Raw genomic sequence first — 18,607 nt, 5'->3', positions numbered from 1 at the left:
TATATATATATATATATATATATATATGTGTGTGTGTGTGTGTGTGTGTGTGTGTGTGTGTTTAGTTATTTCCTTGTTTAATTACAGACTTTTACCTCTTTCTTGTTTCTATTGAAAGAAATATAACATATGTTGACCAAAAATTGATTTAAAATGTTTTTTTTTCTTCTTCTTTGTAATGTTGCCACCCCGTGATGGACTAGATTAGAGAGTTGTTCCAAGGTGTCTTACCAGTAAAACCTGAAACAGCCCCTGGTCACTCATGATCCCAAACAGAATGACACACACAACATGAATGAAACTTGGGTGGTCAATCAATAATTCCCCCAAAAGACAGAAATCGAGTGTAAGAAAAATGTACATGTGTATAATGACTACATGTAAAACATATATTACTTTTATTAACTTTGTTTGTAAAGAGATTTAAAAGCGTTACCATGACGTGATTTGATTAAACCAGCAGGGGGCAGTCATGGGGCTTGAATAAACTTGAAGAAAACAAATGCATACAATATGGGCTTAAAAAGAAAAAGAAAAAGAAAATACAGTATTTCTTAAATACATGATACAGTAGAAAATCATGGACTTCTCAGTTCTGGATTTTTTTTTTTTTTTAGGTGATAGTTATTAATATGTGGAAAAATATGAAGACGGATGAACATCAATTTGGATTTGCAAACGTCTCATTTTACCAGTATTTCAACAAAACAAGTACAGTGTAATCAATATGTTCTTGTACAGAGAAGAATCTATACAGATGGCACACCGGTGCAAATGACTTGTCCCCATAGAAATGAATATGGGGAGAAAGGGGAGCCTTCTTCAACCACAACCAATGCTCACATGGCTCCATCATCCTGGAAGACAAACAAAATAAAAATTATAGCAAAAAGTATAACATTGATGCAGCTGTAAAAAATGTAAATGTTTGCTTTGTATTTATTAACTTTTTCAAAAAATCAGAATTTTTGCCAAGCGAAGGGGTAGAACTTGGATGTTCTAACAATCCGTTTTTTGAATTGAAAATGTTAATGTGCAGAAGTAAATACTACATTTTAATAACATTATTAATAAAAGTGATGGGAATGAATGTCATTTTCTTTCTACATTTATCCAGTTGAATTCACAAACAGAAGAACTGAAGGGGATCACGTTGTCATGCTGGGTACTGACCCCTCCACAGCAGCCACAACAGTCTCCACACAGAGCTCCCAGCAGGCCGTTCACCACCTGCACTGCACACAGCGCAATCTGGATTAACCCCATCGCCAGGAGCACGGCGAACAGCGCTAGATTCCAGTGCACAACGTTTTTGGGCTCTTGACACTTGTTCCAGAGATTTTTGTCTGACAAGTAGTTTCTGGTGGAGGAAGGTGAGAAAGAAAAGCAGGTTAAAATTTGAAACAGCATTCTGATGGAAAAGTGGAAAAGGTAGCTTCTTTTTATGTACTTAATTGATCATTGGAAATATTTTTGATACAGCTTCCAGCTTAAACATTACAAATTAGGCTTTATATGATTTACGCTTATTGTTGCAGCAAGTGAAATCATGACAATCATCTGTTGGTATGGTTGAATTATTTCTAATGGATAGATTTTGTTCAATTGAAGTCAGTATTAACCTGTTATACAAACTGTGCAAGCATTTTATTCAAATTTTTACTCTTTATAATTTCATTCTATGATTCTCACCCCTCTGAGAATGGGTACCCCCATATGGTTCCATTGGTTTCGCTGTCATAGAAACACAGAGGTCCTTGGTTGATGGCCACAGCAGAGACTATAACTGAGTAACCGGCTCCTAAAACACCAACAGCTGCAAACAGTATGGAGCTCAGCATCTACACAGAGAAAATGGAGAAAAAAATCAGAGAAATATTAAATTCAATGCAAAGGTTTTAGGCTCACTGGACCAAAGTGTGAGGTGGTGTAAAAGTGTGGTCTAACAGAAAGTTAACAGATTGTTAACTCTTTCTACCACTCCCACATTCCTCATCGATCTTTGTGTGTGTCTGTTGTCTCTTAACATAATGGCAGCTCTGTACAGAAACTCTCATGTAGCCACTGTCTCATGACAGTGATCAAGCTCTTATCTTGTGTTTTCTTATTATTTGTGGTTGTGTAAATCAGGAAAGGTGTTTATCCAGCGCCACTGTGTTTGTTTTCCATTACACCCCTTGGGAGTTCCCGCTTTTCTAAGAAACAGATGGCACGTAGTAAAACGGCAATCATCAATGTTGATCCATAAATGAGTGGAAGAGAGGTTATCATGGAATATATTGTGTTTATTAGTTATTTTGAAAGTACAATTTCTGAGTTTTCTGTTCATAAAAGCACAACACTAATTTGCTTTTAAATTCTTTTAGTTTAATTTATTCTGGACAAGTCTTTTCCTACTCAGATGGTACAAATTCACTTATTTTTCCACAAGATATGCATCTTCACACCCACTGGTAAGAAGAGCAAAAATGTATGAATGCAACAAGGTAGAAAGACGGAGATATTTTTAATGCAATTTTTCTGTAAATGTAATTTTGTTATAATAAATATAGAAAACTAACTCACAGCAAATCTTCTCCCGCAGCTTTCGTTTCCACAGCAACCGCAGCAGTCATTGTTCTTCAGACCCAAGAAAACCAGAGCTGGGAAGATCATCTTCACACACACATAAAAAGTCAGCAAGTGACATCATACATTTTCTTCAGTTTCTCTAAGAAAGGTACATTTTCACTTTTAAATATTTTTGGTAACAGATGAAAAATATCTCAGCCTGTTTATTTAATACTGCACAACCACAAAAAACGATTAATTGATTGAAGTATACCTGTCTATATTTAAACTGCAAATGTAAAAAAAGCGTGGAAACATAAAATTCTTTAAAAACCTTTTTTCGGAAAGGTGTATTTCTAAATGACCTGTTCAGATTGAACCCTCCCTTCACTCAAAAGTAGCCGGGACGAATTCCAGCGACCCCGCGACCCCAAAAGGGATACAACGGGTGAAGAAGATGGATGGACGGATGTTTTTCTAATTATCATTTTTTTAAAAATCTAATAACATTTTTACATCAGCTACGTTCATTACTCAAAACGTTCTGCAAACAAAATGCTATAATGTATGACAGTTTGCAGGTTTAATAAGTTATGCATTTCTTCTCAAATATATTTTATTATTAATTTTGATTGTAAATTCAGTAATTACTTGTTGGGCTATTGTAAATACAAAGCAATTAATAGGATTTAGCAAAAGTTTGACTGACTATGAAGAAAAGCATTTAACTGTAATCAGGTATGGAATCTTAAGAATACATTTGTATTGACGAATATCAGAACTATTTAATAATTACCTAAAAAAAATATTTTTTTAGTAATCAAGTTTTGACTATTTAATTAATTGAGAAATTTTAGGGGAAAAAACAGAAGAAAACAAAGTTTAATGTAAGGATGAATTTCATATTCCAAAATATTTTTTTAAAGAAGGAAATCCTATATTTCCATCCACCCATCTTCATCTGCTGAATCCCTTGGGGCTGTGTTAGATATTTGAAGTGACTATTTTGACTTAATTTTCAGAAGATTTTAGTAAAAATTCAGAGAATTTTACAAATGTATTTTTACAATATTTATAAAATAAATGTATATGAAAACACTCACCAGTACTCCCGATCCCAGAATCCCTCCAAAGTACCAGACCTGCTTGGTGATGTGCTCACTCTCAATGACCTTTCCATCCGGGAAGAAGAGCAGGATGTTGCACAGCACGCATATGATTGCTAAAGGTAGCAGACTGATCCCAAGACATTTGGCGAAACCTCCAGAACACATCTTAAATTTGATTTTTTTTGACAAACCAATATAAAAATCTGGTCTTTTTGTGGTCTGGACTTTCAGATGTGGTGACAATGACACTAAAAGCAAGCCCAAGTTTTTCTATTCCAGGTTAAGTTGGTTGAGACCTATAGTTTTACCTCTAACCACCACTTTAAAAGGTTTCCATGTCTGAAGGATGCTGTGTGGTTCACCTGTACTGTATCTGAGGATGGACACTGCCCAATTCAAGCCTTTATACCTCCTCCGCCTTTCTCTCCAAGTGAGCTAATAGTTCCTCTGTTACATCAGCCAGCTGTATATGGCAAGATCTCCCACATCCACACAAAGTGCAAACACACATGTGCTTATGACTGCATGTAAAACACACAAAGAGCCATTAATGAAGGAATATCTTGCGGTGTGTGCACAAAGAAACATCAGTGAAGAGACTGTGGCCACAAAGGTTAATGTTCTACCACGGCTTCAGTGCAAATGGCAACAGAAAAGGACGAGACAGGCAGCTGGTCGATAAGCAGGGCCCTCGTAGCTGGGAAGCCCTGACTAAAAATAAAGTAAGTTAGAAGAAAGATTCTTGGACAGTTATGTCCAAAACACAAAAATGAACATGCTGAAAAAAGTGATGAAAGTGAGCAAAACTTTAAAATAAAAACAATGATCACAATCTATATTGGAAAGTAATCAGCCAATGAAATAGTCAAAATGAACCGACAATTATAGAGTACATCAAACACTTCTGATTTAAAAAGTATTTAAAAACTTTTTATTGTGATAATCACATTTTTGGATATGTCTCATTGTACTTTTTTAAAATGAAAAATTTTACACATAAAAACTTAAAACACTGTAAAACCATTTATTAGGGATATAATTTATCATTTATCATTTTAGCAACTATTTGAATTATATCATAATTTGTGTTTGCTGATATGATTCATAGTTGATTTTGGTTCATTTTGAACAATCTGATTTGATCTGAATCACTGACCAAAGATCAATCCAGGACATTTTTAGCTAAAAGTTCAGCCAGTGTGACTCAGAGATAAATACCTACGTACTGAACTGTGCAGGTTAAGTTTTCCAGATTCCTCGTATTTCTTGAAAGGTAATCAAGTGTAAATTAAATGTGTGTACAAACAAACAAGTAAACAATAATTATTGGAAATCCATTCACATTTGATTTGAAAAAAGTTCAGCCCACTGTTTTTTGGTTCTTTTTTTACATAATAATATAATTAGAACACTATAACACAGTTTGTTAACATGTAGAATTCAAAGTGTTTCCACACTTTGGACTGTAGTGATGGATATATCGTTTTTTGTTGCCATCACGTGTGTTGTCCACAAATGTGTAAAATAATGTACTTGTTCAGTATATACATTCAAATAATAACATGTACTTGATTGTTTTTAAATTATAGTACAATTAACATACTGTGCCTCAAACCAAATGGTATTTTCCAGTATTAATATAATTGCTTTCTTTAATTTTAAACAATGTTATAATAGTTTAGGTCGATTGAAAAAACAACTTACCTTAGATAGATCGATCTGATTGGATTGCAGGAATAGAAATCAATTAATCAATCAAGTTTATTAGTCGATACATTGCTAGCATTTGGCCTAATCCATTAGACTTATGGTTGATAAAATAACTTATCGATGCTGAGCTGAGGGAAAGTAGGTTAGAAAAAAACAAAACAATGCAATGTGTTATTTTACTGTTTTAACAGCTATACAGTATCTTTATTTCACCTTGTTGGATGAAAGTTTTTAATCTAAAAATAAAGTTGAGAACAAAGGCATATATTTTCATATTGTTATTACTGTTTATTATCTTATTTTATATAGGTTTATTCTATTGTTAATAATAATAATTGAGACGATCGATGTTTTCTGTGATCTACTTTTCTCCCCCCTGCGGGCTGCCAGTGATTGGCCTGCAAAATCCAATCGATACCAGAGTAATCGATCGGAGTCGAAAGTCCACACCGAGCTGACTAGTTTTTACCGTCATTTTTGCTGTTTTACTTCCACTTTTTTTTAAATTTCAGTTTCAGCGGAATGGACACCAAGTTTACCTTTAACTCTCGTCGCTCTCCAGTGGTCTGTTTGCACGGCTGTGTAGCAACTAGCCAACCTTTAGCCTCCACGGTGGGACTGGGTGAGCCAGAATGAGTTACCACCATGGAAACTTTCAAAAGGAAAAGTCCATCCGTCACAAAAAAATGCCCTTTTGTTCTTTTAAAAGTATTTCACTTATTGTTTGCAGTACATTAGATATTATTTATAGAAGAAAATGCAAGTTGTACTTTGTTAGGTTAGTTTAGTTATTGTTTTTGCTCTTACTGGTTTGTCTCCAGAAAGGTTGTTTTATATTAATAACAAAACTTTTTTTAATCTACTTATTTTGTTTATATATACAACTAAAATATAAATTTCCAAAGCTTTCATGCTTTATAGTGCTGTTCAGTCACATTAGTTTGTTTTGTGTCCAGACATCCTAAAGCGTGGTGGCAATGCTGCAGATGCTGCGGTTGCCATAGCAGCAGCACTTGCAGTAACTGAGCCCTGCAGCACTGGCCTGGGTGGAGATGCTTTCTGCTTGTTTTACAGTGCAGACACCGGAGAAATCAGAGGGATTAACGGCAGGTGGACACCCCTCTATTACTGTTGCTACACTGGTTCTTGCAGAAATTTTATCCCAGCCCCTCTCTGTGTACACAGTGGCCGTTCAGCTCAAGCTCAGACCCTGGACTTTATGGAAAGTCGTGGCTTCTCTGCACAATCTCCTCCCTCTGTGTTTGATGCTTTGAATGTTACAGTACCAGGTGCCCCTGCATGCTGGTGTGACACCGTAGAGTTATTTGGAAGTCAAAAGGTTGTGTTTTTTTGCCCACATCAGCTTTCTTTCAGTGAAATGTTACAGTTAAATGTTTACAAGTGCTGTTACGTTTAAAAACTTAAAAAAGAGGGGAAGTTTCGATTTTCCTTCTTGTTTATGGGGGAGAAATGTTGCATTATTCTATTTTCAACACTTGAACCACTTTTCTTTCAAAGTACAGCAAAGGCGTTTTATATTAAAAGTGAATAAACTTAATTTGTTTTTGAGTTTATTAAAAAATTTTACTTTATTAATCTCTTTCCAATTTAAAGAATTACTCTTTATTTCAAGTTCATGTCACAAATTAATTGCCAGTAAAACATTATCTTGCTGATGTTCTTTATGTTTTCTGGGTAATCCACTTTATTGACCTTTTCTGTGTTTAATTCTCTACCTGCACCACAATCGAAACAGCTTTCTTACCCACTTCGTACTTGAATTAGGTTTTCACAATGTTTCGTACAAATCAGTAAATCAGCCTTTTTATTGTTTTGCTTGAAGAAAGTTTTAAGCACATTTTGAAATTGTCCTCATTTCCCTGTGACACTGATTCTCCCTTCCACCTCATTGGCGTTTCCTGCAATAGACATGTGTTTCCTCTGTTTCCTTCTCGTAGCTGTCCCTGCCAGAGATCCTGAGTGGAGCCGTGGAGCTGGCAGAGCTGGGGTTTCCTGTTGCTGAGGTAACAGCTCACCACTGGGCGAACAACGTGGCTGCTCTGAGGGATGCCGGGAAGGAACTCGGAGATGACTTTCTAATTGAAGGTCACGCACCCAGAAGTGGACAAGTATTCAAAAACGCAGCTCTGGCTAGAACCCTTAAGGTAAATCCTTGAAAGTAATAAAAAAAGAGAGAAGTAAATATCAATTTTCAGGTTGTATATGATTAATTTTGAAGTACTTTCAAATAATCAGTCTCAGATACTGCTTAAAATCTAAATTTGGTGTTTGGAGACTGGATTTATCCAGTAAAGAGCATCTTTATCCAACTAGAAGAACCAAAGGAACTTTTTTTGGTGACCCTTTAACTTTTTTACATTCTAAAGATGACAAACATTCGAGGTAACAATAAAATTACCAAGAGTTTTTACTTAAATTTACTACATATTTACTTTCTATACAAAAAGCTTCTGACCCACTCAACATGTATTGGCTTGGGTTTTGTTTTTACTTTTTACTTGGGTTTTTACATATAGCCCTGCTTGACTTACTTTTGAGATGATCTGATAGCTACCAACCTAAATTGTAGATCAATGCTAAAAATTCACAAGCATTTAAATTTGGCTAGTGCATCCTATGACACTTCCATCATGTAGCTCAGGATTTTCTTTTTACAAGAAGTAAAATAACTTATCCAACTAAAACAGTTGTATCAAGAAAATCATATTTGTGGCGATTTAACTCCCACGAAATAGACAGATAATTACATTTTGGGGGGATTTTGGAAATGTTTTTTAAACCCATTGATGAAATTTACAGAGACTTTTGTGTTGTCATTTTCTTATGAGATATAGATAAAATCAATAATGATACATTGGGTAATTTGGTAATACAAACTTAAAAAAAAGCACCTTATTTACCCACCGTCTCAAATTTTAGACACACATTTTTAACATATCAAACAATATCAATTCTTTCAATATAGGAGGAAGTTATTTAGAAAAATGACTAATTAATTGAATGATTCTCATCTAAAGTTTTAAAAAATTAGCAAAACTTTTTCCACCAGAAGTATTTTTGAGATTTCAGAGAGGTAGCCATTTTGAAATGAACAGGAAAAGGCCTTCCACTTCCCCTTGTGGGATGATAATCCCCTACAGCACGGAAGTTATTGACCAAATTGTATACAAAAGGTTTTTAAGGAAGGTTTGGATCATGCTAATGTGGCAGGGGGTCTAAGAAATGCATGTATCAAATGTGATATGAATGGTTACATAGGGTTAAAAAAACAGGTTCCTCTCAATTACTAACATTAATTTCTTATCAAACTGTATATGTTATCATTTTTCACATTTTTAGTAGCCCCGGATGTTTTACTTGTATTCCTTATCTAAAAACCTAGTTCAAATCCATGTGACTCATTCTCAGGTCTTTTCAGTAGATTAGCTGATTCAGGTGTGTCAAGCAAAACACAAAAGTAAAACTAAAGTTGGGAAACACTGTTTTTTTAATTTTAGGAAAATCTGAATGTTTTTTCTGAAACGTCATTTTAAATGTACTGGATAAAAAAGTCAAAAATGACTGCCAGTAAACATGTTACTTTTGCAAGGTCTTTAATTGATTTCATTCCAACTCTTCCTGTCTGTGACAGTTCAATAGACTCATGGTTGAGTCAATGTGTGAGTATGTGTGAGTTTTTGTGTGCTTCTGTCACCACTGTAAAATGCATTGATTATTTCTTTTCTGAAATGTCTCTGCTGTTAATATGCGGAACTGCAGGAAATCCCTCAGGGCGGTCCTCCATGCACAGTCACACACGTGCACACACAGTCATGTTCATAAAAAAGCAGAAACAATAGCAATGACCTCAGCTTCATAACACTTGGTCATTCTTCGGCCATGACATAAAGTCACTTCCTTAACCATGTATTCACACCCATGTGTCACCTGATAACTTTTAGTAAATGTAAACCTAGACAGAATTGTCAATGGAATTGCACAAGCAAAATGCAAATATCCATCCAACCATTCATCTGTCTTTCTCCCACTTATCTGGAGCTGGGTGGTGGGGGCAGCAGTTTCAGTAGAGATGTCTGGATCTTCCTCTTCACAGAAACTTCCTCCAGTTCTGTGAAGGCACACCCAGACCAGTGGGGAGACATAGTCCTTCCAGTGCATCCGTGGTCCCTCCTCTCAGTAGGACATGCCTGGAATACCTCTCCAGGGAGGCATCTGACTTCTGGGTGACGAGCTCCTTAACCTATCTCCAAGGGGTGCCCAACAACTATGCAGAGAAAACTCAGTTCAGATTGGGAAATTTCTAATAAATTATTTTTGTAAGTTAAGATGGTTTTGTAGTTTATCATAATGGCTCTTTGTAACATCTGGGGCTACACAGTGGTTAGTGATCTTGCTTCACAGCGAGAAGGCCTTAGTTTGATTCCTAGCTGGGATCTTTCTGTGTGGAGGTTTATGTTCTCCCCGTGCATTTGTTGGTTTTCTCCAGGCACTCATGCTTCCTCCCACGGTCAGGTTAGGTTAATTGCTTTGGTCTTTAGGTGTGAATGTGTGTGTGAGTGATTATGTGGCCCTGCAACAGACTGGGGACCTGTCCAGGGTGTATCTTCGTTCGCCCAACATGAGTTGTTCTGGCAACTCCTAAAGGGATACAGTGGGTTGAGAAAATGGAATAGAAATGGATCTGACTATAACATAAACTTGTGGATCAACAGGAACTTGGAGAACATGGAAAACCAGGGTTTTACCAGGGCAGAGTGGCCAAAGCCATCGTTAATGTTATCAGTGAACATGGAGGAGTCATGACCTTGGATGACCTCCGCAGCCACAATAGCGAGGTTACCACCCCCATAAGCACAGAGTACAAGGTCAGCAAAGAGACTCTTTTGACCCGAGTTTCAATGACAGCGTCGCTCTGTTGAATGATGTGGTTTTGTGTTTAGAGTGTGCGCTTGTGGGAACTTCCTCCCAACAGTCAGGGGCTGGTTGCCCTTCTGCTTCTCAACATCCTGGAGAACTTCCCTCAACTAAAAGGTAATCATAGAGACTCTAAAGAAGTACAGTTCAAAGGAGAAACAGGGAGGTGAATAGAGAGCATACTCCTGCTGAAGTGACCATATATTTTAGTGTCGTTTTTCAACACTTTAAGCAACACAATAAGGTCTTAACAGCTGCACCATGAGAGCAAGTATAGCTCATCTGAGTCTGCGTTTCAGTATTAAAGTGATTCATTTTGACTATTATATAATGTTTTATTAAAAGTAGCTTTCTCACTTAGAGAAAAACAGCCTTCAAATTCTGACTCATGATAAGAGATAAGTGTTCCCCACCCCTGTACTGTCTGATCCTGGTCTTTCTGACGCCTTAAAAAAACAATACTCCCCCAGATTGGAAAGGGACTCACAGAGTTGGAATTTGACATGTCTATGCTATGTAGCATTCTGCTGTATGGTAATGTGCAATAATATAGGAAGCTCTTTTCTAAGCTTTGTCTACAGCTTATCGTTGGAAAGCTTACTTATTGTATATAGAAAACATGATGTACTACATGTTAAGGAAGCAGCATTTTATATTCATTTAGAGAAAATTGGTAAATCACAAAAGTATCATCAGTCTAAGCTCACATAAATACTAAGTGTCAAGAGGTTTCAAGGTATGGTGTCCAATGAAGCATAAAAATGGATCACTGAAAACATTTTTTCCACCTCTTGTTGGGATCATCTTTGCTGATCCTGTGGATCAGGTGGGTTCAGTTAATCAAACTGAAATCACCTGATCCAGTGAGTCATTTTAGTGTTGGCAAGTGATAACTGCAAAACAAGAAGGGTGGTGGTAGATCTCAGTGAGTGGGTTGGGCAGCCTGATAAGTCATCAGCGCTCCAAACAGGAATTTACACACTCCACTTAGACATCCAAAACCATTATAGTTTTTATTCCTTGAGTTTGTTTCTGGCACTTGTATTTGATTTAGGAAAGCTTTGGACTTTTGACGAGCATCAACAAATTCTTGTGTGTATTGCAGCCACTGGCCATAACAGCTCCGACTATATCCACGTCTTGGTGGAGGCTGTGCGTCTAGCACAAACAGATGGCCTGTGTTACCTTGGCGACCCAGCCCACACAAGCATCCCTTTAGAAACCCTACTGGACAAGAGCTACAGCAGTCAGAGAGCACAGCTCATCACCATGGACAGGTGTGTACTTATGTTTGCATGTGTCTGCTGGTACCAGTGTGTACCAGTCGATCTCTGTTGACTTTAGATAGGATTGTAGACTTTTACTTCCCCTGACCTTAGCGCCCATCCCATCAGTTCTCATCCCTCGATCTACAAAGGGTGTGTGAGTGTGGGTTTTGACGATAATGTGTATGTGCAGGACTGTGATGTGGACTTTGAACGTGAGAACATTATCAGCTTTAAGACAAATAGATGCTAAACACCTAAAACGGTGTAATATTCTGTCAACGTGTATTAATGTACCAACACTCATACTTGTCATATCCTTCATTGTTTTTTGTTTTTTTTGAGCTAATATTCCTGTAATTAAAAACAAAGACCTGATAATCTTAAGGTAAACTAAATGAAATATATATATAAAAAAACTTTTAATAGAATTTATTTAATAAACTTTTGATTTTTCACTTCTTCCTCGCAATATTTAAAATTTAATAAAATAAGTGACAGAAATTATGGGAAAAATATATGTTACATTTATTGCAATGTGATCATGACCTTATAAAAACTAATTAAAATATCAACCTGTATGGATGTTTATGGGCTTTAAAACCTCCTTGTCTGATGACACTAAGAACAGCTGCTACCTTAAAATATATAAGTAGAGATTTTATTTATTTGGTTATTTTGGCATAACTGATGCTTTTCCTCACCATTGCTGGACACTTAAAACTTGTTTCTGACTAATTTGATTTTTGTTGTCTGGATGAACCTGAAGAGCCATGGAGCAAACCAAACCCGGCCCGATCACAGCAAGCGATACGGTCTACTTCTGCATTATCGACAGCCAGGGAAACGCATGCTCATTTGTCAACAGCACCTATATGGGCTTTGGAACCGGCCTCGTCCCTGACGGCTGCGGGTTTTCACTACAGGTCTGAAATTTCAATTTTATCTTCCCTGTTGGTAAAAAATAAGAAACCCAAAACCTAAAAATCCAACATTACAATATTAATTGGTCGTTACACTAATAAAACATGATAAAACATGTAGTTTAAGACCTATATCTAGAAAACATAACAACATGTTTACAAAACGGTGTCTTTGCTGCTCAAACAAATCTTTAGTGTGGGGTCATTTTTCAAAACTACACATCTTTCTCCTGAATACATTGATAAATGTGCAGAAAAGTTTCCTGAAACAGTAAATACACTCAGTTCCCATTGTATGTGGACATAAATAACTACTTTTGTTTATAACTGGATTTGGAAGTGAATCAAAGAATCAAGACCTTTTTTTTAAACTAAGCTGAAATACCTTGTTGCTCAAAGTCAAGACTAATAAGTATTGTTAATATGAATAAAAAAGTCAAATTTACATATTTTACTATCCTTTTTGCATGTTAGCATCACAGCTTTGAATAGTTTCTTTGTTTTTGTATATTTGTTGATGAACTAAACCAAGAACAGCTGTAGACGTTTACATATCAGGAGTTGAGTGACATGAAATTTGATTAAATGGTGACCCAGTTTATCAAGCTTCAAGTATCCTCATTCTGCTTTTATGTAGAGCCTGTGGTGAGACAATAAAATTAGCTTGATTGACAGATCATCAGCAAGTGTGGGTGTCTATGTAAAAAGCCTTATCCTTAGCATATAATGCAAAAAAGATTTCAGTAATGGGCTTCTTGTTGGGGGTTCGTCATGAAAAGAGAAGAGCTGTAAAATAATTTTCATACAAAGTGAGGCTTATCGTAGTATTAATAATTCTCAAAAGTGAAACTCCCACTAAGTTCATTGGATCTTGGCTGGATGAACATTTCTTTCAAACATTGTTCTTAGAACAGTTGTGATGGGAATGTTTACCTCATACTTTTAGCAAATTAAAAAAACAACAATTTTTCACTAAATTAAGTGATAGATGTTGATGGAGGAGTCATGATTTTGGCTCCGTTTGCAGATGCATTTCAGTTACAGAGCTGAGCGCAATCATTGCCTTCAGAGATATAAAAAAGTAGAGGAATTGACACATTTTTGACTTTTTATTATTTTCCAATTCAGTATAACCTGTCAATGGAGACTCCTTTTGTTCTCTTGTAGAATCGTGGTGCCAACTTTTCTCTGCACCGTGGCCACATAAACTGCATTGCTGGGGGAAAGCGTTCATATCACACTATAATCCCTGCACTCCTCACTGACTCTGTGACTAAACCACAGAAGCCACAACAACTCCTTGCAGCCCTCGGAGTAATGGGAGCCTTTATGCAGCCACAAGGACATGTCCAGGTATGCAGTTACACAAAAATGAAAAGGAATTAAAAAGAAAAAAACAAGAATGCATGGTTGGATGAATTCAATTTCTGTGTGTGTCAATCATATTTGTGTTTTTTTGTAACACTGCAAATCCAATCTGGGATCAGGTGCTGCTGAACATGATGGAGTTCGGGATGAATCCTCAACAAGCTCTGGACGCACCCAGAGTCTTTGTGCAGTATGAACAGAAAAGTAAGTCTTTTATCCCAACTTAAAAACAAATTGCAAGTAGAATATTTTTTTTGTTGACCCTTCAGCAGAGAGTTGTTTTAAAATAAATATATACATTTTTTTTACTTTTATATTGATCTCTACTTATAGAGTAATTATATTAAGCTTTAAAAATGCAAGTAAACACAATCTAAATATGTTTTTTATCCAAACAACAAAAAAATATATAACTATAATATTTAATCTTAGCTTAAACTCTTTTCTTACTAAGCACATTTAAAAGAACACACTAATTTAGTTTCATTATGACGTCTTTGCAGCCGGACAGTGGTGTGTGAATTTGGAGGAGGGGATTGAGCAGGAGGTGGCTGAGGAGCTCCGGAGACGAGGCCATGAAGTAAACTGGCCTGTCATAGGTAAACCGCATACATTCATTCATTTATTTATGTATTTTCCAAATTATTAGAATAGTGGTAGTCATTCTTATCTGTTTAGAAGTTTCCAATTCGTGAAGAAGTCAGAAGTTAATGTGTAACTTTAATTGCTGTATTGATGTAAAGTATAGCAATCCCTTAAAACAAACATTGCAACTGCTTAAACAAATTATTGTTTTAAAGTAGGTATATTATGCAGCAGCTTCCATAAAACCTTTTGCTTCCTGTTTCAAACGGGATGCTCGTTTGTTCCTCTTCCCGTTACTGGACTTTGCTTTGCTGAAATGTGTGAAGGCAGCTCTTCAGTTCTGCTGTTCTTTGCTATCAGATCTGCTTGTTAGTCATCACCAATAACTGAAATCTCATTAGCTTGAATCACAAGGAATGAACTGTCATAAATGACAGCTGATCCTCCTTTTTTCTATTACTTCATAATCCTTCAGAATAAGTCATACTCCTTGGTTTTTGTGTGTTGACTGATGGCTCATTCACATCTTGACCTCCAAACATAACATATCTTCCTCAGTTACTCTGTTCTACAATAACTCCTGCATCAAACCCCTTTAGCTCCAAAATTACCGTAATTTAACATCTATATGAAAGCAAAAACATCTGCAATTTTTTTAATTTTTATTTTTTTAGAGCTGGAAATAAATGTAGGCATCATGGGGTTAAAGGGCATTACAGATGAACAGTTTACTGGAACTGAGCTCATCTCTTTATTGACACTCACAGGCCACCAGAGGTCTCAGTTTGGGCGGGGACAGATCATCACAGTGGGGGACTGGTGGAATCCATCTGCCACTCAAGCCTGCTGTCCGCCCAGAGTGCTCTGGGCCGGGTCGGATCCCAGAGCAGACGGATGTGCTCTAGGATACTAGTGACATACAAGTACTATAAATCCACATGTAGCAATTTCAGATGACTTTACTTCAAATCAAGCTGTGAACACTAACTTTGGTTTAATGATTTGACTGTTTTCTACTTTTTAAATTGTGATTCAGCCAAACAATTTGGGTTTTGGTTAATATTTGACAGGATTTTAGATAACAAAGTCAAAGTCCAGTCTCTCCAAACCAAGACTTTACTGAAGTGCCTTAATTTATCAGATCGATGTGTGTTAGTTGTTCCTGTTGTATGTTTACTGTTCACATCCATTTACTTGATGAAATCGGTGATGTTCTGCTAAAGCAGAAGAGGACATCAGTGACGTATTAAAATTGTTCTCCACAAGCTGATTTCAAACATCCAACAAATTGAGATGAGTCGTCTGATACACTGACAGTCTATTTATTCATGGTCTGTAAAATAACAACAAACCTTTCCATAAAAATCCAATGTTGTTGTATGTCAGATGTTGTCATCAATCCTCAGAAGTTAAAATTAATACAGTTTATTTTGAAAGAAGGAATGTTCTTTGGAATTATTAAAAAAAAAAAAATCTTTTTTTTTTTTTTTGCACAGGTTTATTTTTTATGAAAATGTCCCAGTTTTAAATGTTTGTTCATTTTGGGATTTGATATCTGAAGAACCTATAAGATTCTCGAGGACATTGCTGTAAAAGAAAACCTTTTCAGTAGTTGACAGTGTTCAAAAAAACAACAAAGTCTGAAACTTGAAAATATGTGACATTCAGGTGAAATGTTAATGCTAAAATAATATTTTAATTCAAAACTTGATTTGTAATAAATCAGGCGCAAGAATATTAACCTCCCTGTTGCAATTAATGGAGCATGATTTGAAGCTGTAATAATAAACACATAATTATTTTATTTTAGTACTCGTCACATGCTGTAAGCTTTACACGTTTATATTGAATTTTCATTTATTTAAAAAATCCAAATAAACTGGTATGTGTCTGAGTGATTTGACTGTTTAATTCCAAAAGAGCAACATGGGAGCAGAGAAGAAATTTTAAAAGAAACAATGAATAATCAGGTAACATATAGTCTGTTAAAATGCAGTAACAAGTGGTGGGTGTGACTATAAAATATTCAAGTGTTAACAGGTCAGCGGAGATGAATAAAACAGTCATACAATTAGGCAGAAGAAAAAACCCCCCAAATATCTTCATTTCTGAAATAGAACATATCCTGATATCATTTTCTTGTAGAATGTGATCCACAATGTTTGCAGGATCTGTTATCAAGCATACATATTTATATTTAAAACTTTTTGGCTGGTTAAAGAAAATTCTCTCTACCTCTAATTGTGAAATAAAATTATTACAGGAGAGTATGTGTGTGTTTAAGAATGTGATTTTTGTTTAAAAAAATGCTGTGTTTCTACATGACTTGTTTACTCTAAACAACCAGTTGTTTACCACTCACATTTGAATGCAACTCAATCAATACTGGACTTTGACAGAGCTGATCTTCTTACAGGTCCAAACCCATGCTGGTACCACATGTTCACTCCCATAATGTTACCCGTGCATGCAAACACAACTGCCTCATACAGCTCTAATTCACAGCCGTTATTGGTTAACCATGTTTGAAATTGCTGATTGTTGCATGGTAACTGGATTATAAAAGGTCTAATAATGTATTGGTTCTCTGAAAACAAACATTGGACCCATGTTTCCTCTCTTTGTCTGGCAAAGAACAAAAAAAACGTCTTAACTGGTTAGGGAGGGGAACAGTCAGCAAGACTAGTTAGCACATGAACTTTTGAGAAAATGAAGACCCAAATCTACCACTGTATGAGAAGCCACACCTAACCCAACATTGATCACACATGTGCAGATTCTGGACCAGCTTCAGGCACCTGGTGCCAACAGCCAATGAAAATGACAGAGTGGAGTACACAGAACACCATAATAGGAAAGCAGAAGTGGCCTTGGAGTGCAAATCACATCAGTAAATCACTCAATGCAAAAATATATTAAAGATCACAATGTAAAATTTAAAAATAATCACATTTTAGAAATAAAAAAAAAGATTCAGAAACCAAAACACAATCCAAAAAAAGTTTAATGAATAAAAAAGGAAACATTTTGGAAAACAAAAGTAATTTCCAGAATTCAAAATGAAATGTTAAAAAGAGGAAAAAGGTAGGGGCTGCTGTGGTGTAGAAGTAGGGGCGGTCAACCTCTGATGGAACATTACAGGTTTGATTCCTATTGCCCGCCCATGTGTTGAAGTGTCCTTGGGCAAGACACTGAATCCTACCTTGCCTCTGGTGGAAGGTTGGCACCAGTGTTTGGCATCAGTGGGTGAATGGGATTGTAACAGTAAAGCGCTTTGGGCCTTTGAGGAAGGAAGAAAAGAGTGATACAAGTATATGCCATTTTTTACCATCATGTGTTAGGACATCGCTGATTGGAGGAGGACATTTAATTTTTGACGTTTGCACTTTTTCAAATGTATCATCAATATTCACATACTTATAAAACTACAGAGCATATCCAGTATCGTGTTGGGCCAAATAACTTTCAGTTAAAATGATGGACAAACATCATCATCCATAGCACCTTTCTTTTCTGGTTTATTGTGTTTTGTCTTTCAACATTTCATTTTAATTTCTGGAAATTAAATGTAGTTTTTTAAATGGTTCTTTTTTTTTTTAGCAAATCAAATCTTGTTTTCTGGAATTTTCTTTTGGTTTTAAAAACTAAAGGGTATTTTTTATTATTTACTTTTCTCTTTTAATTTTAATACATGGTTTTGCATTGAGTGATATGTTTGGTGTGATTTGCACTTCAGGGCCTCTGTGCAGAAGTGTTTAAAACTATGAAACAATAGTATTTGGGTGAAATGGGAGACATTCCATTGCCAAGTTAAACAGTAGAAAAGGAGAGGAGATTGATCAAGTTGTAACAGAACCTAAAGTGCATATGCTTTAAAAATATGCAAAAGGTTATGAGTAGGAGTTGTTTAGCAGCTTCAGTGGGTTCACAAATGTTGTCTCTATGATTCTTTGATCAAATTGAGTCAAGCCTTTTTATAGCCATTATGCCCTTCATACAACTGGCAGCCGATGCAGTCGTGGTGCAGCGGTAGGGCGGTCGACTCCTGAATTTTGTGGGTTGGATTCCCGCCGTGCCCACCAAGTGTCCTTGGGCAAGACACTGAACCCCAAATTGCCTCTGGTGGAAGGTTGGCCCCAGGGTTTGGCAGTGCTTTGGGCCT

The 18,607-nt window shown here is 36.2% G+C and overlaps 2 protein-coding genes and 1 long non-coding RNA gene across 6 annotated transcripts in view; 1 reads left to right on the top strand and 2 right to left on the bottom strand.

Moving 5' to 3' along the window:
* Positions 1-6,314, bottom strand: part of LOC118598676 — an 11,617-nt gene extending 5,303 nt beyond the window's left edge. Inside the window, exon 1 of the long non-coding RNA XR_004947771.1 lies at positions 5,909-6,314. This is a non-coding gene — a long non-coding RNA (uncharacterized LOC118598676). The remainder of the gene's footprint in view (positions 1-5,908) is intronic.
* On the bottom strand, positions 170-4,163 carry tm4sf4 (transmembrane 4 L six family member 4). Of its 2 annotated transcripts, XM_036211582.1 has the most exons (6): positions 3,924-4,162; positions 3,654-3,892; positions 2,566-2,655; positions 1,693-1,841; positions 1,174-1,360; positions 170-857 (listed from the first exon to the last, which is right to left on the bottom strand). In XM_036211582.1, the coding sequence occupies exons 2-6, from the start codon at positions 3,822-3,824 to the stop codon at positions 840-842; spliced, it is 615 nt and encodes a 204-aa protein (XP_036067475.1). In that variant the 5' UTR covers positions 3,825-3,892; positions 3,924-4,162; the 3' UTR covers positions 170-839. The 2 variants fall into 2 exon arrangements, with proteins under 2 accessions (XP_036067475.1, XP_024134507.1); XM_024278739.2 differs by having other exon boundaries at positions 3,654-4,163.
* tm4sf18 (transmembrane 4 L six family member 18) overlaps positions 5,479-18,607 on the top strand; it is a 21,030-nt gene continuing 7,901 nt past the window's right edge. Inside the window, exons 1-12 of one of the 3 annotated variants that reach the window (XM_024278736.2) lie at positions 5,710-5,991; positions 6,326-6,479; positions 6,555-6,708; positions 7,328-7,534; positions 10,103-10,255; positions 10,331-10,421; positions 11,410-11,581; positions 12,339-12,495; positions 13,660-13,845; positions 13,980-14,064; positions 14,364-14,459; positions 15,213-16,715. In XM_024278736.2, coding sequence (XP_024134504.1) covers positions 5,892-5,991; positions 6,326-6,479; positions 6,555-6,708; positions 7,328-7,534; positions 10,103-10,255; positions 10,331-10,421; positions 11,410-11,581; positions 12,339-12,495; positions 13,660-13,845; positions 13,980-14,064; positions 14,364-14,459; positions 15,213-15,358 — 1,701 coding nt within the window. In that variant the 5' untranslated portion in view covers positions 5,710-5,891 and the 3' untranslated portion in view covers positions 15,359-16,715. Of the gene's footprint in view, positions 5,992-6,325; positions 6,480-6,554; positions 6,709-7,327; positions 7,535-9,483; positions 9,684-10,102; positions 10,256-10,330; positions 10,422-11,409; positions 11,582-12,338; positions 12,496-13,659; positions 13,846-13,979; positions 14,065-14,363; positions 14,460-15,212; positions 16,716-18,607 lie in introns of those variants that run through there. The other 2 variants (XM_036211579.1, XM_036211580.1) reach the window with 2 other exon arrangements.

This window comes from Oryzias melastigma, linkage group LG4, assembly GCF_002922805.2.
Source record: "Oryzias melastigma strain HK-1 linkage group LG4, ASM292280v2, whole genome shotgun sequence".
In the NCBI taxonomy this organism is placed as follows: Eukaryota; Metazoa; Chordata; class Actinopteri; order Beloniformes; family Adrianichthyidae; genus Oryzias; species Oryzias melastigma.
The sequence above is the reverse complement of the archived record's forward strand: the minus strand, read 5'-3'. Positions and strand labels throughout refer to the sequence as shown.

Coding starts and splice junctions, on each gene's coding strand:
- tm4sf4 (XM_024278739.2), bottom strand. CDS start 3,824: ATGTGTTCTGGAGGTTTCGCCAAATGTCTTGGGATCAGTCTGCTACCT. Junction 2,656..3,653: donor TTCTGGGATCGGGAGTACTG/GTGAGTGTTTTC, acceptor GTGTGTGTGAAG/ATGATCTTCCCAGCTCTGGT. Junction 1,361..1,692: donor GGGTACCCATTCTCAGAGGG/GTGAGAATCATA, acceptor TTCCTCCACCAG/AAACTACTTGTCAGACAAAA.